Source organism: Prionailurus viverrinus, chromosome C1 (assembly GCF_022837055.1).
Source record: "Prionailurus viverrinus isolate Anna chromosome C1, UM_Priviv_1.0, whole genome shotgun sequence".
In the NCBI taxonomy this organism is placed as follows: domain Eukaryota; kingdom Metazoa; phylum Chordata; class Mammalia; order Carnivora; family Felidae; genus Prionailurus; species Prionailurus viverrinus.
The window spans coordinates 40,432,241-40,458,804 of NC_062568.1; the positions used below are offsets into that span (position 1 = coordinate 40,432,241).

Consider the following 26,564-nt stretch of genomic DNA (forward strand, 5'->3'; position numbering starts at 1 on the left):
AAGGTCTTTCCTTTAGATCGTATTCTACCCTGGTTTGCACACTGGACTTAAACTAGGGAATTTTCAAGTAAACAGGCCCCACCACAGAGAATCTGAAAATTTTAAATTTTTTGCAGTGATTCTAATGTACAGCCAGTGTTAAGAACTGCTGATTTCACTGATACGGGTAACAAGTTTTGCTACAACTATAGCAACGACTCTTGCAATTGAGAATCACAGTGTTAGCATACAGAGTGGTTACCAACTGTGAGTGATGAGTATAAACACCCGGGGAAATATAAAAATGTAGATTCCTAGACTAAATCTCACAACTAGTGAATCAGTGGTCAGTTAGGGAGATTAGGAACCACATTTTTAGTAAGGATGTGAATACACCTTAAGAATCCACACACTTTTCTATAAGACAGAGCTTAAATACTGAAGAGTTTTATCTAAAATAGTCAACTAGGAGACTTAATTATTTTAAGAAATGTTGCCATTTCCAGAACATTTTTTGGGATACTTTAGAGGTTGTTTATGGGCTAACATAACTAAACTTAATGCTTTTATTCTTTCACATTTTTTTTTTTTAATTTTTTTTTTCAACATTTATTTATTTTTGGGACAGAGAGAGACAGAGCATGAACGGGGGAGGGGCAGAGAGAGAGGGAGACACAGAATCGGAAACAGGCTCCAGGCTCTGAGCCATCAGCCCAGAGCCTGATGCGGGGCTCGAACTCACGGACCGCGAGATCATGACCTGGCTGAAGTAGGACGCTTAACCGACTGCGCCACCCAGGCGCCCCTATTCTTTCACATTTTTGACAGATAAATATTAATCATTAACAGACTTCATTCACTAAATGATTTTTAGCTTAAAAACAGATTTAACTTTCACAGTTTTAATAAAAGTCCATGATATAAAACAATCTTCCAATTTCTCCCAGCCAAAACAACACACAAAACCAATCCTCCCCTCAAAAACCCCCCCAAAACAACAAAAATACACCGTGGAAAGGATTCACTTAGCTAATGAGCCATGAGCCTGTGTAGCAGACTGCTCAGTAATTACCTTAAAGCTGCTTTCATCTTTGAATTCTGTATACAGCTATACTTTAGAGAGAACACCAGAGGTGCAGCAACCTTCTTGAATTCTGATATTAGAAAAATTCTTTGGATATATCCCTCATGTCAACGTTCTGATGTATCAAATTCTCTGCTATAGGGTAATTATTTGTGACCACTAAAGATATTCCAGAAATTCATAAAATGCTCTGAAACATGGCAATTTCAATGAAATAATGTTCCAATGATAATGAAAATGTAATTAATAATTTAATCACACTATTAGCTCTTAATATCAAACTGTTTTCTATACCATTTCTGAACAGATTCAGGGTCAAAGGGGTGTTCAATAATGGGTAAAATTATAGTGATACTTAAGAATGACAGATTAAGTTCAGTAGAAAGATAAACTCTAGTCCACCTCTGCAACACAGCTTTGAACTCTGAGCTCTGCAGTCTATTATTACAACTATATATTCAGTAATCATTCCCTCACTATGTATTTCAGAACTGGTATGAGGCTTCCCCGAAATAAATGCAATAACAGAAGGAACTGAAATGCCAGCTCCAAAAACTGTTAACTTCAGACTAAAACCAAGATGTTAACTTTTGAAAAACTATGGAAACAGTAAACCCATGCTATATAAAACAAAATAAGTTAATTATACTATACCTGGTTTTTCTTTATTTATTATAACAAAGACAGAATCCTCAGCACTGGGTAGAGTAAAGAGGGCATGAAGTTTAAGCCCTACTACGAAAGTCTGAAAGATAAAAAGCACCATATTATTTAACACCTGTCCTCCCCACCCCCCAAACTTAGGTTCCATAAAGGGCAGGGATTTTTTTTTTTTTAACCCATTTTGCTCACTGCTGTATCCCAATGTCAGAAGAGTATGTGGTGTATAGAATATACTCAATATGTATTTGTTGAATACATTTTCAATTAATACATATAGATCCACATATGTCTTTTAAATGGTACTATGGTATTCTAATGAATGAATATAAAATTTTAACTGGCCTCAAGATCATATTAAATTTCTTTCTTCTGTAAATAATGCTGTAATAACTACACATACATGTCGTTATTTCAACAAGAAATTCCTAACAAGTGAGATTGCTGGAGTAAAGTTATTTTTTCATTATCAGTTGTACTCTGATTATGTACAAAAGTATCTGTTTCTCTGCACTTTACCTATTACTAGTGGTTTTTTTTTTTTTTTTTTTTTTGCAGTCTCCAATTTGGAACTGATAGGGAAAAATGCTGTGTCGTTTTTTTTATTTATGAGATTAAACACCTCTCCACATTTACTGGCTATTTGTTATTTTTTTCCCTGGGAGTTACATAGTCTTACCCTATGCCAATTTTTTTCCCACTGAGTTATTAGTTTTTCCTTATTGATTTTGGGAATTTTCTGTATTTTAGGGATAATATCTCTTGTAAATATTTTCTTCCAATTTTATTACTCATCTTTTCATTGAAAGTTTAAAATTTTCAAACAGTCAAATTTCTTTTATGGTGTGACTTTTACAACTTGTTTAAAAGGCTCTTAGGCCTTCTAAAAAAAAACAATGTGTCTGTCATTACATTATGTTGCCATTCCTTTCCAAAGGATAAAAATGGAAGATCAATCCACGTACCTTTATTAAAATGCCATCTACATAGTCCCACAGTTTAACTGTGCCATCAAAGGAACAAGAATACAACTAAAAGGGTAAAAACAGTACAGAATTTATTACAAAATACAACTTCATTAAGATATTAAACAAATAATTAAGCAATACAGATGGCATTTTCTGTTCATTAAATCCTTAGCTTTAAAGAGGTAGAGTCACTTACTCCTATTTTTTTTTAAATAGAAAACCTAATCAGAGCTCTGTGAAGGAATTTCAAGTTTTAATTAAAATGAGGGGGAAAAAGTCAATCCTCTATCTTCAAGAAGATGGTAAGTTCTTGAGCTACGAAAATACTTAAGAGCTTGTCTAGAGCCCAGTCCTCTCTTATTAGCAAAACCACTTTCATCTTACATACATTAAAGGACTGCTTCTCAAATGATCTGAGAATGTCCTCTTTTAAAAAAAAAAAAAAAAAAAAAATCCAACACACTAAAGACCAATACTTTTGTAAAATACAATTAAGTTATCATGCACTCGAATGCTGTGGCAATGTCACAGTGGTCTACAGTTCTGGGTCATTCAATTTCCACACTTATCTCATTGCAGAATGGTAACCAACCATTTGTGGCACTGGTTTGTGCACCACACTTTGGTAGCACCAGAAGGCCTTAATAGCATGTATTTTTAGCTTTGTCCCAGTGGACTTAATTTTACTAAGGCCACACTGGATTACTTGTCGCCATTACGGTGAAAATACATCACTTAGAACATTTATAAAGAATTTTAAGTTTTCTGAAAGCGGCAATTTTAAGATTTCTGCCAATGAGGACATGGAATCAGAGAACAGAAAATGGTATCATCTATTCAATAAAAGAATTATGTCATGTAGAAAATATACATCAAAATTACTACATATAAAGGATCATGAAAAAGGATTAGTGAAAGATAACAACCAACCATACAATCACTGTCAAAACACAATGGTTAACAAACAAATCCTATGACTCTGAAGTCCAGAGAATCTGCACTCCCCATAACCTCAACCAAACCTTTCAATAAAAGCATTCTCTAACTTTATTAACTTTCACTCACGTGAATAGATTTTTATGCAATGATACATGGTTTTTGTTTGCCTACAAAATGTAGTCATACTGACTTCACAAATTCCAGTTTAAATGAAAGGATACTGCTGCTATGAAAAACATTCAAGTGCTACACATAACAATGAACTGTTCTGTTAAACCCCCAGAGGACAGCAAGGAAAGTAAACTGTGCTGGCACTCTGCAGAAAAGCTACTTAACTTTGACTTTCATGTAGTAGCTCATTTAATTTTGGAAAGAAAAGATCCCTATTACATTAGGCCCAACTTCTTTGTGATAAAAACACAGTGAATGGCGATACAAATAAACCCATTCTTGTATCAAGCAATAACTTCCATGTTGGCAGTAAGTAATCTAGAAAAATGGAACTTGATCAAAAACTAGAGCAAGAGAGGGGTGCCTGGGTAGCTCAGTCAGTTAAGCATCCAACTCTTGATTTCAGCTCAGGTCATGATCTCATCATTTGAGAGATTGAGCCCTGCATCGAGCTCTACACTGACAGTGTGGACCCTGCTTGGGATTCTCTCTCTCCCTCTCCCTCTCACTGCCCCTTCCCCATTCATGCTCTTTCTCTCTCTCTCTAAAATAAATAATTAAAAAAACAAAACAAACTAGAGCATGAGTCAACCATTTTTGAGATGTCTTTAGTGGTTGCTGAAATTTAAGAACAGAATTAAAATGACATTATTTCTGAATTCTGAGCTGCTTTGTGGGGTGAGTGGGAAGGTCTGGACTAAATTAGATTCCCAAGTTTGCCCTGAAATTAACTGGTCCATCCACTGACTAATCCTTCTTGTCCAGCACTGGCCTTAAGATAACATCTGCACCAACACTAAAGAGCCTCATCTGTAAAGGAAAAGATCTAAAACATCAATACCTCTTAGCCAGCATTTTGAAAAATGGGTTCCAGAAACCAAAGGGGTTAAGGACATTTAAGCTTGAGAAACACCAAACAGTATGCACCCTTTTTGGATATTTGTAATGCATATAAAAGGATTTGAGAAGACCTACAACCAAGAAATTATCTAACTGTGCCTAACCTTCAATTTCAGTAACGCACACAGCCAAGAATGTTTTCTTTCAAGCAACATCTATTAGCATTCTCTGGAATAAATGGTTTTACAGAATACAGCATGGGCAATGTAGATCTAGGCTGTGACCCTATTTTAATAACTAAAAATGTTAAAAAGTACCCTGGATCAAAAAAATCAACATATAGGTTTCTGCTGCTACCTGAAAGTAGAGTATTTCTATGAAACCTTTCATAGAAAGGTGGAAATGGTGTAAAACAAAGAAGCAATTACCATTAATTTATACAAACAATTTTGAGCATTCCCACATCCAAAGAAAAACCTCTCTTAGGCTTTTCTGGTACCTTGGGATTCATCTTGCTAATGGATGTACAACATATATTGAGATAAAGCACAGATGATCATAGCTTAAAGCTATGGTAGCTTGATGCTGAGCAGTTCCTGGGGAAGGAGCCTGGTGGGGCCACTCTCACTGCCAGGGGTGCGTGCTGCCTCTACATCACCCTGCCGCAAAACAAACACGGAATGCTATTTTTGATTTTCATCTTTTTTTGGTTTGTTTTTTTTTTTATAAAAACGAAGCGGCACAATACGAACTTTTGAAAAGCAAGGGATGCATGTATTTTTCTAATTGTAACTTGGTAAGTTTCCCAGCTAAAATCAAATCATAATTTTCTGGTAACAACAAAGCCAATATTACATTTAATTATAAATCATTTGACACCTGTAGATGATTGTTGGGGTTGAGTTGGATTCCAGTCACCAGATTTCTGTGCCCTTGCAATATGTGTACACATTCTTCTGTAGCTGTGCTATGAACTTTAACAAAGTCACCAGAGACACAGAAGATATACCTGGAAATAATAAAAAAATAAATTTCATGTATTCTGTATACAGCATAATCTTTTTTTTATAGTTCATGAAAAATCTTTTTCACTTGCAACAGAGGTTTCTTTTAAAACCAACAGTTTCAAAAAAAAAAAAATAAAACCAACAGTTTCAAGAACTACATACTAAAAATTGTGTGCCAGGTTCTCACTTACCACGCACCATTACTCTAACAGCATCTTCCCATGTCCCCCCTGCTCTCCATTGTTCACTGGGGACACCACCTTACAAACGCTAAGTCGAAGCTCTCTCTAGTTGGCAAGGCCTCTTTTATAGCAAAGTACAAAGACTTTGTGACAGTTCTTTCACTTGTTGCCGAAATGTTAGTTTTGTTTTTGTCTCTCTGGATTTGTGGCTCTCTTCAAAATAGGAGAGGCTACTAAATTACTAAAAGTAGTTAAGTGGGGGCAATATTTGACAATTTTCATTACGGATATAACCACAAAACAGAGCTCGTAGTATAGTAGTACAAACCTTCTAGTCTCTACAAAATAAAAAATGTTCTGTGCCTAATACGTAGAACATTATACATGTCTAATAGGGTGTTTTTCCATGCAGTACAGAAGGTACAAACCACAGAATCCCCAGGCCAGATATCTTCTCTGTGTTCCCAAAGCAACCTTACATGACTTGATCCTACTACTTTTCACACTGTGTTGCCATTACTTGTTTACAAATGTATCCCCCTTCCTTATTAGGCCATAAGCTCCCATCGGGCAAATACCTTAATTTATCTTTGACTCCCAATGTGCAATCCGTTTGTTGAACAGAACCCACTCAATTCTCAGAGATTTTGTAAACTATCTGGATAAAATGAACCAATAAAAAAAATTACAAGATAACAAAAGAGTAAATCTTCTAATGCTGACCAGGATCACGACTACCCTATTTTATCAATTCTAAGACACCTGCTTTTTCACGTTCACCTCTCTGAAATCAGGACGCATTATTCTAAGTGCCAGGAGGCAATCATGAAATGACTTGTTTCACTGTCTAAAAGATTAAGCAAGTTCAAGCAACAAAACATCTGAGACATATGGTTACCCCTCTGGCTGGATCCTCCTCTTCATTCCCATGAGTACCTTAATTCAGAGTCTTAACATCTCCAGCCTGGACCTAAGGGCTTCTTACAGTCTCCAGGTGTGGCCCTTCAATTCATCTTTCCCACTCACACCAGATTAACTTTGCAAATTTGACATTACTTCTTTAAAGATAAAATTAAATTACAGTTTGTCAATGTTTTCCCACTGCCTTTGGGATATGATCTAAACTCCTAAGGCCTTTGGTGATTTGACCTGATCTAAGTGGAGCTACTTTGTCATTTTAAAACTGTCCTCTAGTCAAGTGGTTTACAACTCCACTACCCTCCCACTCCCCACAGACACACCCCATTATACCAAAAGGTTGGCTAGGCATTCCCTGAGATGGTGGTGGGTGAAGGGTACTATGTGCCAGGAAAACTCCGATTCTGATATGATTCCCCAGAGAAAAGGAATTTCCTCTCTCCTTGCTCCTCCACAGAGAATGGCTTTAAATTTGAAAGCAAGCCCCCAAAAGAAACACTCTCTCCCTGCTTTTGTATACATTGCTGTCTACACAGAATACTCTTTCTTTCTGACTACTTCCTTAAGACAGATTCAGCACATGTGAAGCCTTCCTGCATTTTCTCATTCTAGAGCAGCACCACTCTTAATGTGCTTACACAAGATGGTAGGCTTAGCGCTATAAGAGCACTGACCACACAGCATATTGAAGCCTTCCCCTACTAGACTGTAAGCTCTTTGAGGGGAGGAAAGGTGTGTTTACTTATTATAAATAACAATAGAAATATAGTAGGTAGAAAAAGGACACAGTTTTAAGAAGTCAAACAAATGGGTTTGAATGCCAGCTTTACCACATATGGGCTGAATGCTGGGAGAATTTAATTCTCTAAAACATCACTGTTCTCTGCTGTAAAAGGCAGGTAATGGTTTCTCACAGGGTTATTATGAGGACCAAAGGAAACAACACATGCAAATGCACCCTTAGCACACACAGTATGCTTAGCACACTCAAATGCTTTCATAAAATCAGAATACCTAAAACCCTGCAGACAGAAATGCATGTAAAGCATAGACCACAATGCCTGCCACATATGATTCAATCAACTTTACTGAAATGAAGAAGTTAGGGATGCTTTCAAACAGGAACCAGAATTTAAATGAGGCTCCAAAGGATGCATAATTTAAGAGCTGGGAATGAAAAAGAATACCAACATAAACATAAGCTGGGAAATAATTAACACAGTACCTACAAGAGATAGGAAATGACCTAACAAAGTGTATATGATAGGTTATGTCAGGAAATAATTGGGTAAGGAGAGTCAAGCTAGATCAGGGAAAGTCATGAAAGCCAGAGAAAAGAGCTGTAGATAAGGAAGGCAACAGAAGATTAATAGGGTTCTGAGCAAGATTAGGAATAAGGGTGAGAGTTATGATAGTAACACTTAAGGAAAATTATTACAGCAATATACAGAATGGTCTGCAAAAGAGTATTTAGAGTTGGACACTAGCTTTGTGGGAATTTAGGAATGTAAAAGACAAGAATGACCTACTTTTTAAATTTTCTATACCTTAGCAACCTAATGCTTAGCACCATGTAACTGTAGGAGCTAAAAGGATGTAATATAAACAGTGCTGGACTGGGAGTCAGTAATAACTGATACAGGAATACAAGCTACTCTCACGTATACCCACCTCTTGACTTGCCTCTTAAAACAACCCCCTCAAGTAGGCAGAACAGAGTTTTTGTCTTAGTTCCAAGAGGACCCAATGAACAAGAGGAAACAGATAAAACTCCAAAATTCTAGTCTTATTTACTATCTCAGCTTTCTTGATGACCTCCTTGAAGCAAAATACAAAATTACCTTATTCCTTTTTGTATAAATTAGCCAACACCTGTAGTACCTTTTAGATAACATCCAAAACCTTGATGAGTTCATTATGACCCTGTTCATTTGCTAGAGAGCTGATTTTAATTACTACTTTTTATATAGACACAAACAAAACCCAAACACTCCACATCTAAATCTTCACCAAATTCCCCAAACTTCAGTACTGATTTTCTACCTACTTATTAGGTCCACCTGGTCATTTCATAGGTACTTTAAATTCAACAGGTCCCAAAGTGAACTCGCTATCTCGTTAATCCGAAGTGCTGATTCACTCCAAAATTGTCTATTCTCTTCATCTTCAATATTATCTTGGTTTAGGCCAAAGTAATTTCTTGTCTGGATGCCTGCATTAGCCTTTTAAGCCATGGTCTGTACTCTTCCAGATTCTTCTCCCACCACTTCCCTATACTTTATGCTACAAACTATACTGACTTTACACACATCACACTACCTACCCCTCTCACCCTACCCCAGCAACTTCAAGCTGCACACTTCGCTTGGATGCCTTCCCCCAATATCAGTGGTGGAACAAACTCCTGTTAGTCTTGTAAGGTCCCACTACTGAAGGGAAACTTTCATTATATAACTCCCTCCTCTATGCCATCTGTGTACCTCAAGTATGCTAAGTCAACCTACCTCTGATCTTGCCACTCTCCACCACTTATTAGTTTTATGCATAGTCTTCGGATTAACATTCTTGAAGAAACACAATCATGTTACCTTCCACCGCCCTCCATCTAGGGAATAAAAAAAATAGTCTCTTTGGACCAAACAGCCAAGAACTGGCTTCACGTTCCTTTTTCAACCTCACTAGCTCTCTTCATATACTAGTCATATGAGCTAACTGTACCACAGTCTGTTCAATATATTTAGGTTTCTACTCTTCTTGCTTATACTGTGCCCACTATCTGGAATGCCTTCCATCCATATCCTCTAGTCAAAATACCATTCACCTATTTAGGCCTAGCCTAAATGTCATTTCCTCAGCAACCTGTCCATCCTCACCAGTCTGAAGTACTCTCTCTTTAGTAACTCCCAAGGAACCATAGTATGCAACATCTGTTACTAATTATTTTTTTCCTCACCAGACTGTAAAATCTTGAAAATAGGATCAATATTAAAATTATCTTAATTTTTGTCATGCCAGCTTGTTATAAATAATATGTAGCTGACAAATACTTTAAAACGAATTGTAGGACTTGGTAAATGAAACACACTGCATCTCATCCTAAGTCGTAGAAGCACTACACTGGAAAAAGAAACTGGATTCCTAGCTGTAAGCAGAACTGTGACACCCTGAAATCTCAGTTTCTTCCTGATTTATAAGATGAATATCAACAAAGCTCTCTTTCATGTAAAGACCAAGGATTCTTTTTTTTTTCTTGCCTCTACTGCTATTTATGAAAACTCCTTCAGTCATGCATGCATTCAACAACTATCATACACCCATAAGCAAGACCCTGTGGGGGATACAAACTTTCATAAGATATTACCGTTACTCTTCCAAGACAGAAAGGGGTAATTAACTAAGGGTCACGCTGTCCTTAAATGATTTGAAAACCTCTTTCTACGGGATGTCGTTTGTAAATTATACTGACAATAGAACAATGACAGCTGACGCACACTGAGCCATTAGGTACCAGGCTTGTTTTTACCTGATTTACATGTATTAAAGCACTTAACCCTCTCAACAACCCTAGGAATTGGATTACAAAATATTATTCCTGTTTTAGGATGAGACTACTGAGGCAAAGATAAAGAACTTGCAAAGGTCACACAATGTAAGAACCGGGTTTTGAACCCAGGGAGTAGTTTGGTTTCCAGCTATACTGAACTCCCGAGAATAGAGACCAGGACTTTCATACGTAATCATTCCGCACAGACTCTAACATCAGTATCACGCATAGTTGCAATAAGGTTGCCAAAATACATCTTTAGGGGAAAGAAGAGTGTGGAGAAAATGGAAATCTTTGATCTTTCAGTAATTCAAAGTCACGACTCTTTCCGAAAAAACACTCCTCGCAGTACTGCAAGGGCAGTGATGTACAGATCTTTGCCCGGACTTTCTCGCCGCCCCACGGCGGAGCTGATTCCAGGCACGTGGGCCCGCCCCCGGTCCCTCAACCACCTGCAGGTAAACTGTCCTGTAAAGAAGCCTCAGCCTGCAGTGCCACGGGACTAAGTGGTTTCTCACTCCTCTAAACAGCACTCAGGCAACGGTTCCCTTACGCGTGGCCTGGGGACTCCCGCACGCGCCCCCTTCCCAGAGCCCAGAACCGCCGGTTGGCGAGTCCGGACTGGCCTGACAGTTCTTTCCTCCCCCTCCCCGGGGACTCACGTCCCTCAGCCCGGCAGACAGTGCGCGGTGGCCCCATACTTAGAATCCGCAGAGAACACAGCTCTCCTAAAGTTCAACTCGCTGCCGCCGCAACGAACCACGCGGACACTCTCCTCCTCCACCATCTTCGCGCAGACGCAGGAACTCACGACCGCCCGCAAGCCCCGAACTTCCTTGACGGAGGCCGGGCGCTAGGGCACGAGTCTCAGCCCACAAAAGGCGTGCACGGGCTTCTCTAGGCCTCAGTCTCTATGGTAGGACCCAGCGCCTGTGCCGCCATCTTTTTTGGGGGCAACTTTAAATTACAACACAGGTAGGAAAGGTGAGACAATGAATTTATATTAGACATCTTTGAACTCTTAGTACAAATAAGTTTCACTCTGGCCTGTTAATTTGATTCTACCTACAACTTCGTTCGCCAGAAGGGAAGGGTGGCCTATTGTGTATCACGTGACCTCCAGACGGCCTCCCTTTCCCACTCACCAAGGCCTTTCCTTTCTCGGTAGTGATTCGGGCGCTGCGAGATGACGCCAACGTATTCGTGCCACCTGGTTTCACCGCTCAGCTTAGTTCTTGGGTGGAAAGGTAGCTTTCTACCATTTGCATAGCTGTTTGTCCCTTTCATTAGCCGTCATTTTCTCCTTTTCCGCCGAGCGTAGCATAGGTCTCTACAAAATCTCCGCAACAACGAAGGCCTTGCCTTTTCCTTTGGACACCTGGCTCCTGCACCGGAATTCTGGTGCATCCGTTTTTCTGTTCGGTGGAGCTGCTCGCACCGATCTGACATTCCCTCCCACTCCGGCCCAAGTTCCGACACCGCTGCTCCCTGTTTGGCTACGGTTTTTTTTTTTTGTTTGTTTGTTTGTTTTGGTTTTTTTGTTTTTGTTTTTGTGCCTGTTGCTTTGGTTTTAGCTTTTCCATTAGTCCACCTTGCCTGTAGGTTAGGAGGCCCCGAACTCGGAGCATGGTTAGGCCTCTATCACCATTCCTTTTTATAACGCCATGTACATCCTCTTCGTGGTCCAGGTTTATTAGGTGTACACTTACCTTTATTTACTCATTAAGTACACATTTATCAATCCCCTTGCCGGCACTGTACCACTACTAAGTGAAGAGCCACTGACAGCTTAATTTTATTTATTTTTTTAAATGTCTTTTTTAAAAAATGTCTTATTTTTGAGAGAGAGAGAGAGATTGTGAGCGGGGGAGGGACAGAGAGAGAGAGAGAGAGAGAGAGAGAGAGAGAGAGGCACAATTTGAAGCAGGTTCCAGGCTCTGCACTGTCAGCGCAGAGCGAGGCATGGGGCTCAAACCCAGAGATCATGACCCGAGCCAGTCATTCAACCGACTGAGCCACCCAGGTGCCCCCTGACAGCTTAATTTTAGCAGGAACAGGTCTGCCCTGTACGTGTTACCTCTTGATAGGTTACAATTTATCAGTTTTCTGGAGACAAATAATAATTATTGTGAGGGACGGTGCAAAACAGATGGGACCCCTGTCCTGTTAACCTTCCACGGGAGGGACGATGTAACTGTTTTACAAATTAATGACAGATTGTGTGCTAAAGAAAATAAGACTTTAATATGAGAGAAAATGGTTTTCTCTGAGGAGGTTTAGGTTTAACCTGATGAATATGTTTGTTAAAGTTATGCAGGTTAAAAAATACTTTAAAAATTCATTGTTAATACAGATTTGCTGTAAAATAATTCAGTACAGAAATATGATTAGGATCACTCCCACCCACGAATATCTCTCCACTGCTAAAAGTTTGGTGTGTATGCTTCTTGATATTTTTCTAGGTATCCATATACTTTCACATTATTCTTCAGTACAAGGCACTACATAATTCTTTCTTCCCTCTCTCTAGGCTTTTCACTGCATACCGATTTTATCTCCTTTTTAGTGACTTCATAGTATTCCACAGAGTAAACGTGCCATCATTGATTAAGGCATTTCCCCAAAGGTGGATATTTAGTCATTTCCATTTTGTAAAGTGACAAATAGTGCTATAGAGAACATGAATTTGTGACAGCATTGCTATAGGAGAGATTCCTAGAATAAGTATTGTAGGATTGAAGGTATCTACATTTTTATTTTGCAGGAATATTTTGTGGAACTGAGATATGTGTTATTGGGGAAGCTAGGGGGAATAACTAATGATAGCCAAAAAAGGGGAGACATTTAACTTTGCTTTGTAGTCTCAGGTTGGGGGGGTACATAAGGAGAGAGTTACAAGATAGTATGTTTTCTTAAGAACTCATGATGGAAAAGGACTGATGAAATGGTGTTAGGCAATTAGCAACAATTGAAAGGTAGCCAGGACTAGGTAATCCATTATTTGAAATTTAGATTGTAATGTGGGGTTTTATCTTTTACTCGTTGCTTTATTGGGTGGTGGTTTTCTTTCTGTTGAGTTTTGAGATGATTTATTTTGGATACACTTTCCGTGTCAAATATGTAAATTGTGAATATTTTCTTCTGAACTACGGCTTGTCTTTTCATTCTGTTAATAGTGTCTCTCGTGGTACTAAAGTTTTAAATTTGCATGAAGTGCAGTTTATCAGTTTTTTTTCTTTTCTGGATCATACTTTTATTGTTGGACCTAAGACCTTCTTACCTATTCCACACTCATGACGATTTTCTCTTATGTTTTATACAAGGAATTTTATGTTTTATAGTTAATATTTAGGTCTGTGATCCATTCTGAATTAATTTACATTTGATTCTTTTTTACAGCCTCTATTTTTTCCATGAAAATTTCTATCTTTCCATTTCTTTTAAGAGCATTTTGCCTACTTTTTGGAGTATTGTTATAATTACTGAATTAAAGTCTTTTCTAATAATTTCAACATTTGGGTCATCTTGGTGTTGGTGCCTGTTAATTGCCTTTCCTTTGAGAGTTACTGAGATTTTTCTGGTTTTGGTTTCGTGTTGAATAATTTCATATTTTATCCCAGACGTAATGTTAAGAGATCCTGGATCCTATTAAAATCCTTCAAGCCTTGGCCATGTTAATTCTGCGTAGTCTCATGCATGCACAGCTCAGAAGTGAGCCCAGTATTAATGATTTAAAAGTTACCTCTCTCCAACTCTTGCTTCTGTGATGTTCTATATTTTTGGGCTTCCTTGATTTTCCTTCTTGGTGTTCTGAATATAAAGCACAGGCTTTTTCCTCCCACCTTATTGCATACTTTTCCACAGTGAGGCCTTGTACTGAGGCTAGGTGGTGAGGGCAAAGGATATGTGGGGCCATATGGCCATCTCCCTCTCTCCACCATTGTCATTGCTGCTGAGTAACTGTACCTTTATTATTGGATTTCATCTGGGGTGAATCCAGGAGAATTAAAAGAGCTCCATCTCATAGGGGACATTACTCCCAAATGGGGGTAGGAGAAAGAGAGAGCTGCTTCATTTCTTGTTACTTGCTACTAGGTCTTCCTTGGAGTCCTCATCTTCCTACCCTACCACTTGTGTTTACCTTGCAGAGGCAGCTGTTAGTTTATTTTGTATTTTGTTTAGAATTTTTAGCTGTAGTTAGTGGGAGAGATAGAGTAGAGTACCCTAATTCCAGTTTGACAGGAGCTGAAATTCTCTAGGTTAACTTCTTAATAGAATTACTCTGATTCTTGTACATAGAGACTGGTGAGATGTTGCAGGGAGTATGGCCGGAGTCGCAAAAGATGAGTCTGCAAACAAAGTGCAGTTAAGTGAAGGTCCTCATACTCGAGTCGGAATGAGTCCGGCCCGACTCTAGAATGAAGCTTCTTTTTATTAGGATAATTGCTAAAGACTACATGCATAAAGTCAGCTAAGCAAGTGTGTTGGTCAGTCTAATGGTTTAGCTTTTCAAGGTTGAATTTTGAGTTAATTGGTTTCTATAACACTAGGAAGGGTCAGGTGTGAAGGAGGATCTGGCCTTGGACACTGTTAATGGCTCTAGGCGTTCCTTGTAAGCCAGCTGCAGTGCTATGTAAACATGTCCTAAGGCCTTGCACCTTCTCCAGCCCTTCCCATTTGAAGTCTTTTCCTTTGATGCTTCTCTCCTGCATCTCCCACAGTATGGAAAAAAGGTTTGAAGCTTGAAGCCATACTAGGAGTGTCTTGAAATAGTGCAGTTGAGAGATAATGGTGGCTTAGACTCGGGCAGTAAGAGTGGTGAGAAATGTTTGCGTTCTGGGTATATTTTGAAGGCAAAACAAATAGTGTTTTCTGATGGATGAAATGTTGTATGTAAGACTATGGGAGAACAGATGACTCCAGAGGTTAGAACTGAGAATTTTGAATATTGAGATCACCATGCTCTGTGAAGGAAAGACTGTGAGAGAGCAGATTTTTTTTTTTTTTTTTTTTTTTTTGCCGGGGTGGAGGGCGGGGGGGGGGGGTGTGTGGAACTAGGTATGAGTTTTTTATAAGACATTGAAATGGAGATGTTGAGTAGGCAGCTGAATATCCCTTTGGAATTTAGTGCAGAGATATAAATTTGGGAGTCATTTGGATATAGGTTATATGGAGGGGCAATGAGGATGGCTGAGGTCACCAGTGGAGTGTGTGTAGGTAGAAAATGGAAGAGGTCCAAGGACTGAGTCTGAGGTACTTTAATATTTAGGGATCAGGAAGATGAAGAGGAAATGAAAAAGATTAGCTAGTTTAAGAACAAAACCAGGAAGGTATGATGCCATGAAAGCCAAATGAAGAAAGAGGTAGAACTGATCTTTTTGTCAACTGTGACTGATAGGTTAAATAGCTAGAAGACAAAGAATTGACTGTTGCACTTAGCAATGTGGAAATCACTGGGGGTGTTGATAAGAGTAGTCTTGATGGGAGTGCTGGGAATGAAAATCTGATTTGAGTGGGTTCAGGAGAGAATAGAGAAGTGAAATTAAAGACAGTAGGACTTCTAGGAGTTTTGGTGTACAGAGAAAGGAAGAAACATGATAATAGCTAGAGGGAAAGTGAGGTCAAGAGACACTTTTTTTTTCTTTCTGTTTCTAAGGTAAAGATATAGCAGATAGTAGGCCGATAGAAAAGACATAGGAGAAAGAGAAAAACTGACAATCAAAGAAAGTAAGCAAATAATTGCAGGAACACTTCTTAAATAGGTGAGAAAGGATGGAATCTAGTGTTTAAGTAGAGGGATTGGCCTTTGCCAGGAGCACTGACACTTCAACCATAGAAATGAAAAGAAATAAAGATGAAGGTAGATGGGAAGATGTATTTATGGGAGAATTTGAAATTTTTCTTTTGTTTGCTTTCTATTTTTTCAGTGAAACAGCAAATAAGACAATCAATTGAGGTAACGATTGGGAAGGAGTTGTTGGAGGTTTGAGGAGAGAGAAGATATGGAATAACCATTTAGGATGGCATTCAACCAACTGTGGCCTGTAGGCCAAATGTGGCTTGTCATCTCTCTTGAAAATAAAGTTTTGGGAACACAGGCGTGCCTCCTTGTTAATATATTGTCTATGGCTGCTCTTGCACTACAGTTTCAAAGGTGAGTAGTTGTGACAGAAATTGTATGTCATGAAAAACCTAAAGTATTTACTGTTTGGTCCTTTTCAGAAGAGTGATGCTGACTCTCGGTTTAGGAGGAAGGAAGGGAGAATGGGGGTGTCTATGAAGACTAGAAACCTAGATAATATTCTATTTTTTTTTTACAGAATTAAGATATAATTCAACTGGGGAGTTTCACTGTAAAAGACAACTTTTGTTGTTATACTGATAATTTTTTTTTCTCAGATTATCAAAATGACATCTCAAAATTTGAAGATTCTAATTTAACTCTCAGATCTCAATTTAAGAGACAAAGCAATAGGGAAAAACTTCATAAAGCTAAAATAATTGCACATTTTAATGACAGCTATGCAAAATAAGCTCTTCAGTAGTCTCTGAAGCCCTATCCCCATAAAAATGAACTTACACAAAACTCTATGCTTAAGTACCTGGCATTAATACTTTATGCCTGTTATATCCCCAAGGGAGAGTCTTGCTATTTATACTAATCTCTTACTAAATTCTCATTACTATATATAAGCTATACATAAGAAGTACCTGGAGTGCTTTAGAAAATAATGAAACCTCCATAGATTCTGATGAAATTGGTCTGCAGTGTCACCTGGACATCAGAGTTGGTTTTTTTTTTTTTTTTTTTTTTTTTAAGTGTGGTGAAATACACACAGTATAAAGTTTTTATTAGTGACATTTAGTATATTCACAATGTTACAGAACTATCACTGTATCAAGAATGTTTTTGTCACTCCAAAAGGAAACTTTTTACCTTTAAGTCACTTCTTATTCCCCCTCAATTGCTAGTGTATAGAAATAAAATGGATTTTTGTGTGTTGATATTGTATCCTGCAACTTTGCTGAATTCATTTATAGATCTAATAGTTTTTTGTTGTGTATTCTTTAGGATTTTTTTAAATATATTATATCATGTCATCTTTTCTAGTTTGCATGCTTTTTGTTTCTTTTTCTCACCTGATTGATCTGACTAGAACTTCTAATACAATGCTGAATAGCAGTGGTGAAAGTGGGCATGCTTGTCTTATTCCTGATCTGAGGGGGAAGGTTTTCAGTCTTTCACTATTGAGCATCTTGTTAGCTGTGGGTTTTTCATAAATTCCTTTTATCTTATTGAGGAAATTCCCTTCTACTTCTAGTTTGCTGAGTGTTTATGACTACATTAATGAGGAATATTGGCCTATAGTTTTCTTTTCTGTGGTGTTTTTGGCTCTGGAATTAGAGTAATGTTGGCCTAATAGAATGAGTTAGGAATTGTTTCCTTATCTTCTATTTTTTTCTTGGCAGCTATGAAGGGTTTGTTTTAATTTTTTTAAATATTTGGTAGAATTTACCAGTAAAATAATTTGACCCTGGACTTTTCTTTGTTGGGAAGTTTGTGATTGCTGATTCAGTCTCTACTGGTCATAGGTCTATTGAAATATTCTATTTATTTTTCTGTTAGTTTTGGTAATTCATAACTTTGCAGGAATTTCCTCATTTCATCTAGGTTACCTAGTTTATTTGCTTATAATTGTTCATACCATTCTAATTTTTTTTTTATTTCTGTAAGACTGGTGGTAATGTCCCCACTTTTATTTCTGATCTTAGTTATTTGCATCCTCTCTCTCTCTCTCTCTCTCTCTCTCTCTTTTTAGTCTGCCTAAACATTTGTCAATGAAACATTTTGTTGATCTTTCTAAAGAACCTAATTTTGGTTTCATTGATTTTTCTCTCTATTCTATTTTATCTTTATTATAACTTTTATTACTTTTCCCAACTGTCTTTGAATTTAGCTTTCTTTTCTTTTTTCCTTTTTTTTTTTTTTTTTTTTTTTTTTTTTTTTTTTTTTTAGTTCCTTAAGGTGTAAAGTTAGTTGATTTGAGATCTTTCTTTTTGGGCATTAGGGTTATAGAAGCTTCCCAGTTGATCCTAATGCTAAAAGACAAAAGTACTGCCGTGTTTGGAGACAGTCTAGACCTTGCTTACTGGTTATTTACCTTGAGTGTCTATTAGAAACATCTGAAGATAGATCTAAATTTGAATTCGAAGCATCATTATGGGCTTACAACTTATTTTGTTTTTAAAACCATATTTTGTTGGGGTGGGCACCTGATTTCATCTCAGGACATGATCTCATGGGTTCATGAGGTCAAGCCCTGCATTGGGCTGTGTGCTGACAGAGCAGAGCCTGCTTGGGATTCTGTCTTTGTCCCTCCCCTCCCCTCTCTCAAAAATAAATAAACTTTAAAAAATGCATTTTGCTACTAAGCCTGGATGTGGCTTATAACTTCCATTTTCTACTAAAAGGAAACAAAGCTCCTTAAAGAAATGGCTGACAGAGATGTATAAGATTTCTTATCATACCAGAAAGAAAGAGAGCTATCAAAGACTACTGAGGTTGAGTTAAATGGACTCAGGAACAACTTGAAGAGGGTCTCACTGAGTTGGGACAATTTCAGTATCAAAAATAATAATTGCAATGGATTGAAACATGTTATGGTTGAAGTAATGAGTTCATAATAATACAAACAAAACAAAGTCATTGGTCATCTTTGGAGGGTATTAGGAAATAAAGTTATTACTTCAAAGAACTTACTGAAAAAAAGAAAGTAAGAGTCAAGCATTTATAATCAGGGGTAAAATGGTGCAGTTAGAGTTTCTCTAGTAGAGGAGCTTTTATCCAATAATAATAGTTTTATAAAACTAATGCTACAATGATCAGTAGATATTTCACAGTGGACAATAAACTTCAGAGCATTTTTAAATTTGGTTAAACTCTTGAGAATCAGACTATGTATTTACCAAGGCAATAATACTAAGTCAAGTGGTAGGAGAGTATTGCCTGTATTTTGCAGCCTTAAGCAAGGTTCTGTAAGAAAAAGATTAACGCAGATAAGATTTAGGTCAACTGAATGCTGAGAGGGAAAGACATGGAAAAGCTGGATTCATTACTCTAAGTGGTTAATGAGAGAATACAGCAGAAAGGCAGAAAATTAATATTTATCAGAGTTAGGTTGGGCCAAACGACAAGGATAGTACTACAGGTCTTTCCCCAACCCCTCCCTTTGAGACTGTGAGAGAAACCAGTTGCTTAAATTAGATTATGGGTAGTAACTCCGTGTCTAAAACCATTGAAATATTTCATGAAGTTTAAGAAACATTTTCAGATCTCTGATTGAGATATGTCTTACAGTCAATGGAATCTTATAATTGATGACATCTTAATTCACTTTCAGGAACAAGTCATAATGTAATTGTCATTGTCTCTCTAGGCTGGGTCTTACTTGTTATTTCTGGTCACATGACTGAATACCTACAAACTCTTGATATTTCAGTCAACAGACCCTTTAGGGACATTTCTTATTCAGTGACAAGTTTCTATAATCAGTCAAGTCTTTCAAAAGGTATAGCTATAACAATTTTTTTGTTTTGTGTTATTAAGAACTCTTAAGTAACCTTGAGGTTTATCTGACACACACATCCTAGGCACTGCGTTTCTCAGAAAGCCCCCATACTTGTAAACTTCTCCCTTATCCTATATGCTTGGTTTATACTTGATTCAAGTTTCTTGACCTGAGTGAGGTTCGAACTAATTCTTATAGTCTCTGGTTCTGCGTATGGTAAGATCTACCTTGTTCATTGTTCTCCATTGCTACATCTGAGGTGGGCATTTAGCAGACTGCTCTTTAGAGGGGCTATATATTTTCTGTGACTTATTTCATGTTGGTATACATTCATTCAGAGACCCAGGGATTAATTAGGGATTGGGTTGTTGTAAGTAGTTTTAGACCAAACTTAGAGTTTCTTTGAACAAACTCCATAAAAATTGAAGTCATTTATTTAATTTGCTCTTCATCAATTCCATGGTAAAAGAGTATGACACACTGAAGATAAATTGTCACATGTATAATAGTATTTCAAAAGTCTGTTCTCATATTACTACTATGTAACAAATTACCCCAAAACATAGTGGCATAAAACAAACGGTTTAATTTTGCTCACAGATTGGGTGGGTGGCGAATTCAGGAAAGGCTTGACTAGGCACTTTTCACTTGGTGTCTGTTATGCAGCTGTAATCTTACATTGCTGGGCTGCAGTCTTTTGAAGGGTTGATTTGACTGGACATCCAAAATGACTTACTCATAGTTGGCAAGTTGATGCTGGCTGTCAGCTGCAAACTTAGCTGGGGTTATCAATCTACATAACCTGGCCTCTCCAATGTGCAGTGTCAGGGTAGTTGAAATTTTTACATGATGGCTGACATCCTGCAGAGAGAATCTCAAGGAAATCATCAATAGCTTCATGACTTTTTATGACCTGGTATCAGAAGTCCTAAGGATCCCCACTGCTGTGTCAAAGTAGTCATAATTCAGCATGTAAGGAGCTTAGAAGTCATTACTCTCATCCTCACAGTAAGAAAAAGCTGAACAAACCAAAAATCAGCAACTCTTCTTAGATCATTCAAAGAATTGAGGTTACAGGAAAAAGTACTGCCCCTGCTCTCAAAAATGAATATAGGTAGATAGAATCATGACTTATTAGAACAGATGCCCAAGAGCAGTAATCACTGCTGGAGCCAGTACTAGAAAAAAAATGTGAACGGTAATTGACAAATTATTGGAGGATCAGTGTGGACAAGTTTAAGAGTTAAAACACATGGGAGCGTAGTCTTAGAAATACCTCACACTTTCATGTGTTTTGCCTTCAGGAACTCTACCAGATTCTTACAGTGAAGATGGGAGAAGAAAAGTCCCTCATGTGTCCAGGACACTTTTTTAAAATAGGCCCAGAGCATTCTCTCCTTCTTGACAAGTCCTGCCCTTGATAGCTATCTTACCAGAGCCTAACTGATTGGGATTTTACTGGATTCCCACTGACCAGGGGGAAGGAAACTACTCAACTCTATTCTCTCTAGCCTTCTTGTCTCACTTAAGATGGAAAAATCTGAGAAGCACTCCTGAAGGTTACAATGTAGGGGAATAGATTCACTAAAAGACTGGGATCTGATCATATCACTGTAGAAACTTCCCTTCCCTCACACTTTACCACCACATCAATAGCTCTCCTGTATAATAAAATGGGTATATAACTGAAGTAACTGCATGACTCAGATCCTGTATAAGGATAAATCTCTAGGGAAGTCTGAAGACAAAGGGAAACCCAAATACAGGAAGGGAGACAAAAATAAGAATACCATAGGATATGTTAGCCTCTGACACCTAAAGCTAAATAACAGCTAAAGCTACCAAAGCCATAAACACGGCTTAACTAAAGCTACTATAAACAATAACTACAGCCAAACTCCTAGCTAGATAAACACAAAACCTTTTTAAGCCTATTTACCTCAGTTTCTTTTATCCAGCGCATCATGTCTTTCAACAAAATTATGAGGCATATTAAAAGACAAAAACTAGTTTGAAGGAATGGTGGAAGCATTAAAAACAGACACAGAGATGGCAGAGATGTTGGAATTATCAGACTGGAAATTAAAACAACTATATGCTAAGGGCTGTAATGGAAAAAGTGGATAACATGCAAGGACACATATGTAGTGTAAACAGAGAGCTAGAAACTCTGAGAAAGAATCAGAAGGAAATTCTAGCAATAAAAAATACTGTAATAGAAGTGAAGAATGTCTGATATGATCATTAATAGATTGGACACTGCTGAAGAAAGAATCAGTGAGCTTGAAGAAATGTCAGTAGAAATTTCCAATGATGAAATGTAAAGAGAAAAAATAATGCAAAGATAGAATAGAATATCTAAGAACTGTGATGCAGTTACGAAAGGTATAACTGTGTGTATAATGGTAATACCAGAAGGAGAAGAAAGAGCCATAGAAAAAGAAGAACTATTTGGAGTAATAATGATTGAGAAGTTTTCAGAATTAATGATAGACACCAAATAAGAGATCCAGGGAGCTGGAAGGATACCAGACTGGATAAGTACCAAAAATTTATGCCTAAACATCATATTCAAACTGTAGAAAATTAAGGACAGAGAGAAGATATTGAAAGAAGCCAAAGGGGAAAAAAACGCACACCACATTAGCTATAGAACAAAGGATAAGAATTACATTGGACTTCTCTTGAGAATGATGAAAGCAAGAAGAGAGTGGAGTGGAATATATAAAATGTTGAAAGCAAAAATCACTAGCTTAGAGTTCCTATTCAGTAAAATTATCTTTCAAAAGTGAAGAAGAAAGACTTTCTCAGACAAAAACTGAGGAAATTTATCTCCAATAGACCTGTCCTGCAAGAAGTGTTAAAAGAAGTTCTTTAGAAAGTAGGACAATGAGATAGTCAGACTCAGCTCTAAATAAAGAAAAGGAGTGTTAGAGGAGGAATAAATTAAGGAAATAGAAACTCTTTCATTTTTCTTATTAACAGGCAACAGTTCAACATAGTAATAGCAACAATTATTGGATGATTATAACATATGAATAAATGAAATAAATGACAACAATGTCATGAGGGTGGAAAGGGCAGGAGGTATTAGGGATATTCTGTTTTAAAGTATTTGCACTACCTGTGAACTGGTATTGTGTTATTTGAAGGTGGACATGTATTAGTCGTAAATGTATATTGCAAACTCAAGGACAGCCACTAAAATAGTAATATATATATATATATATATGTATATACATACACATATATAGAATTGATATGCTAAGACAGTTAAAATGTTTAATTGAAACGAGAAGGCAGAAAATGGAAGAAAAAGAAACGGAACAAGGGAAACAGAAAACTGAAAAATTTATGGTAGCTATTAATTCAGCTATAACAATAATCACTTTAAACATCAATGGTCTAAATACACCAATTAAAAAGAGAATATCAGAGTGGATTAAAAAAAGAAGACCCACCTATATGTTTTCTATAAGAGATTTATTTTAAATGTAAAGACACAGATTAAAAGTAGAGAAAGATACGCTATGCTAACACCTTTTTGAAGAAAGCTGGAGGAACTATATTAATTTCAGACAAAGCAGACTTCAGAGCAAGGAAAATTACAAGCAAGAAAGGGGCATTACATCATGATAAATGGGTCAATTCTCCCAGAAGACAACAGTCTTTAATGTGTATGTGCCTAACACCAGAGCATCAAAATATGTGAGGCAAAAACTGTTAGAACTTCAAGGAAATAAATTGAATCCATTATTAGAGTTGGAGACTTGAAAGCAGTCACAAGGCTGCCTAGTTTCAACTAAAGGGGAAGTTGACTGACTTTTCCAAGGAAGAAGCGGTACCATCATATTGTAGAAAAGACAGGAGACATAATAGTCATCTCTATAAAATACAGTCCTCAAGCGTATATATTCACACAAAGGAAGTGTCCTCTTTTCCAGGTTTTCCTTCCCTTTATGGAATGTTTTGGTCTCACTAGTTTGTGTGTTCTTGGTGAGGTTACTTTTTGTCAAGGTATATACAGGTGTTGGGATTCCTATGACTGGAGTCTCTGCCAGCAATATAGCTGCTCTATTGATGTTTGCCTGTGTCTCCAACCAGTGGGGAACAGTCTTCTCCTATGCTTTCAGTCATCCCTAAGAGCATGATATGAACCTGCAGCAATGTATCCTTTCGTTTTACTACACAAGCACTTTTGGAGGATGAATAGGCGTGCAGTTAAGAACAGTTTGAAACAGTACTGGAAACCAATGATCTCCTGACTCTCAGGTCCTAAAATATTTATTAGTCCTGGGGATCTTTTCTCTCAGGGGTGAAATTGAATCTCCTTATAATGTGGCCTTTTTTTGTTCTATACCCCTTTTTAGTCATTCCATCAGATGAGTATCTATATCTCAATCAATTTGTATGTAGATAGGGATACATTTCTTTCCTATGGGTCTTAAGAGTCCCATGCACATTGAGATATAGCTGGGCAATCAATATGTCCCCTGAGCATTTTTGGACAGGAGATTTAGGAGGTGGGTGTGGTGCAGGAGAGAGGAGGGTGCCTAATTCCACTAACACTCTCTGGCCTGTGGTTTCCTTGTTTGAGAGGAGCTTCAGATCAAATCTGTCAATCCCAGGTAAGTACATTAAAGGACCCATTGTGAGGAGTGTGGGCAAAGGATTAATAAAACCTTGACTTCTTCTACCGTAGTAATGTGACCTTTAGTTAACTTTCTATCTCTGTCCTACTGGAAACCATATAAAGATAGGATATCAATTATATTACAGGCAATATTACTTATGGTAAAATGACCCCTGATTAATAAATTGCATCTGGTTAAGGAGGAACCATAAATGAACCATACATACCTGATGAGGACGCTTTATGCTCCTCTGAGTGTGTTCAATCTTGTAATTGAGCATGTCCCTCCTGTGAACTCTGAAGTAATGCGTATGGGTTTGGTGCAAGAAATATTGTCTCTTGTGGGACATTTGGCTTTTAAGCAGGGAAGCTTCTTGCCAGATGAGATGAGGATGAGATAAATAATAAAGGTAAATTGAAGTTATAATTTTTAAATCTCATACCCCCAGGCATCATCTTATAAGTGACCCTCTTTGGAAACTACTGCCTCAGAGATATCCCTTTAAGACACAGACAATTGGAGAGGGTATCTGAGCTAAGGAGCCAATCAGATTCTCCCACATAGGAATTTGGGATACAAAAGTTGAAATTGAAGGCCACAGGGATTTGGATTCTGAAGCTGCAAGTTATAGTGAGGTGATTTGTGTGTAGAAGAGATATCAGAGAAGAATATCTTAATTTGGTCTATGGGCCTACTATAAGGTTAGAGATGAGTTTTTATATTTAAGTGAAGTATATTAGTACTTCCAAAACATGACAAGAAATAGAATACCTATTGCCAAACTTAGTATTCTTTTATATTTTTAATTTTAATTTTTAAGCTTTTTTTAAATGTTTATTTTTTGGGGGGAAGGGGCAGACAGAGGTGGGGACAGAGGATCTGAAGCAGGCTCTGTGCTGACAGCAGAGACCTTGATGTGGGGCTCAAACTCGCGAACCATGAAACCATGACCTGAGTGGAAGCTGGATGCTTAACCAATTGAGCCACCCAGGTGTCCCTATTTTTAAGTTTCGATTTAAATTCCAGTTAGTTGGTATACAGTGTAATATAAGTTTCAGGTGTACAATATAGTGTTTTAATACTTCCACACATCACTCGGTGCTCATCAAAGTGCACTCCATAATCACCATCACTTATTTAACCCAATCCCCGACCCACCTTCCTTCTGGTAACCATCAGTTTGTTCTCTATAGCTAAGAGTCTGTTTCTTGGTTTGCTCTCTCTTCTCTCTTTCTCTCTCTCTCTCTCTCCCTCTCTCTCTCTCTCTCTCTATTTTTGCTTCCAAATTTTTATTTAAATTCTAGTTAGTCAACATATAGTATAATATTGGGTCCAAGAGTAGAATGTAGTGATTCATCACCTACACATGATACCCAGTGTTCATCATAACAAGTACCCTCCTTAATGCCCATCACCCATTTAACCCACCCTCCTCCCCCCAGCCTCCTTCCACCAACCCTGTTTGTTCTCTGTCGTTAAGAGTCTGTTATGGTCTGCTTCTCTCTCTCTTTTTTCCCTCCTTCTCATATGTCCATCTGTTTTGTTGCCTAAATTCCACATGAGTGAAATCATATGGTATTTGATTGACTTATTTCACTTAGCATAATACACTCTAGTTCCATTCTCGTCATTGCAAATGGCAAGATCTCATACTTTTTTATGGGTGGGTAATATTCATATATATATATACATACATACACATGTATATGTGTATACTACGTATATATACACATACATATATACATATATATACGTTCATACACACCACATCTTCTTTATCCATTTGTCTATTGATGAATACTTAGGTTGCTTCCTTGTCTTGGCTATTATAAATAATGCTGCAATAAACATAAGGGTGCATATATCTTTTTGAATTAGCATTTTCATTTTCTTTGGGTGAATGCCCAATAGTGAAATTACTGGATCATATATATATTTTGGGGGAACCTCCATACTGATTTTCACAGTGGCTGTACTAATTTACATTCCCACCAACAGTGCTCAAGGGTTCCTTTTTCTCCACAGTCTTGCCAATACTTGTTATTTCTTATCTTTTTGTTAATAGCCAT

General features: G+C 37.5%; 1 protein-coding gene and 1 long non-coding RNA gene across 3 annotated transcripts in view; one reads left to right on the forward strand and one right to left on the reverse strand.

Annotated features, from left to right (window-relative positions):
• WDR75 (WD repeat domain 75) overlaps positions 1–11,172 on the reverse strand; it is a 30,969-nt gene extending 19,797 nt beyond the window's left edge. The window contains exons 1-5 of one of the 2 annotated variants that reach the window (XM_047873653.1): positions 10,994–11,138; positions 9,253–9,353; positions 5,521–5,650; positions 2,689–2,754; positions 1,718–1,808 (exon numbers count right to left, since the gene is read on the reverse strand). In XM_047873653.1, coding sequence (XP_047729609.1) covers positions 1,718–1,808; positions 2,689–2,754; positions 5,521–5,650; positions 9,253–9,311 — 346 coding nt within the window. In that variant the 5' untranslated portion in view covers positions 9,312–9,353; positions 10,994–11,138. Of the gene's footprint in view, positions 1–1,717; positions 1,809–2,688; positions 2,755–5,520; positions 5,651–9,252; positions 9,354–10,993 lie in introns of both variants that reach the window. The other variant, XM_047873652.1, reaches the window with a different exon arrangement.
• A 19-nt stretch (positions 11,173–11,191) lies between these two features.
• Positions 11,192–21,319, forward strand: LOC125173978 (uncharacterized). The gene is made up of 3 exons (XR_007155208.1): positions 11,192–11,276; positions 16,220–16,446; positions 21,166–21,319. It is a non-coding gene; the product is annotated as an uncharacterized LOC125173978 (long non-coding RNA).
• Positions 21,320–26,564: the final 5,245 nt, after the last annotated feature.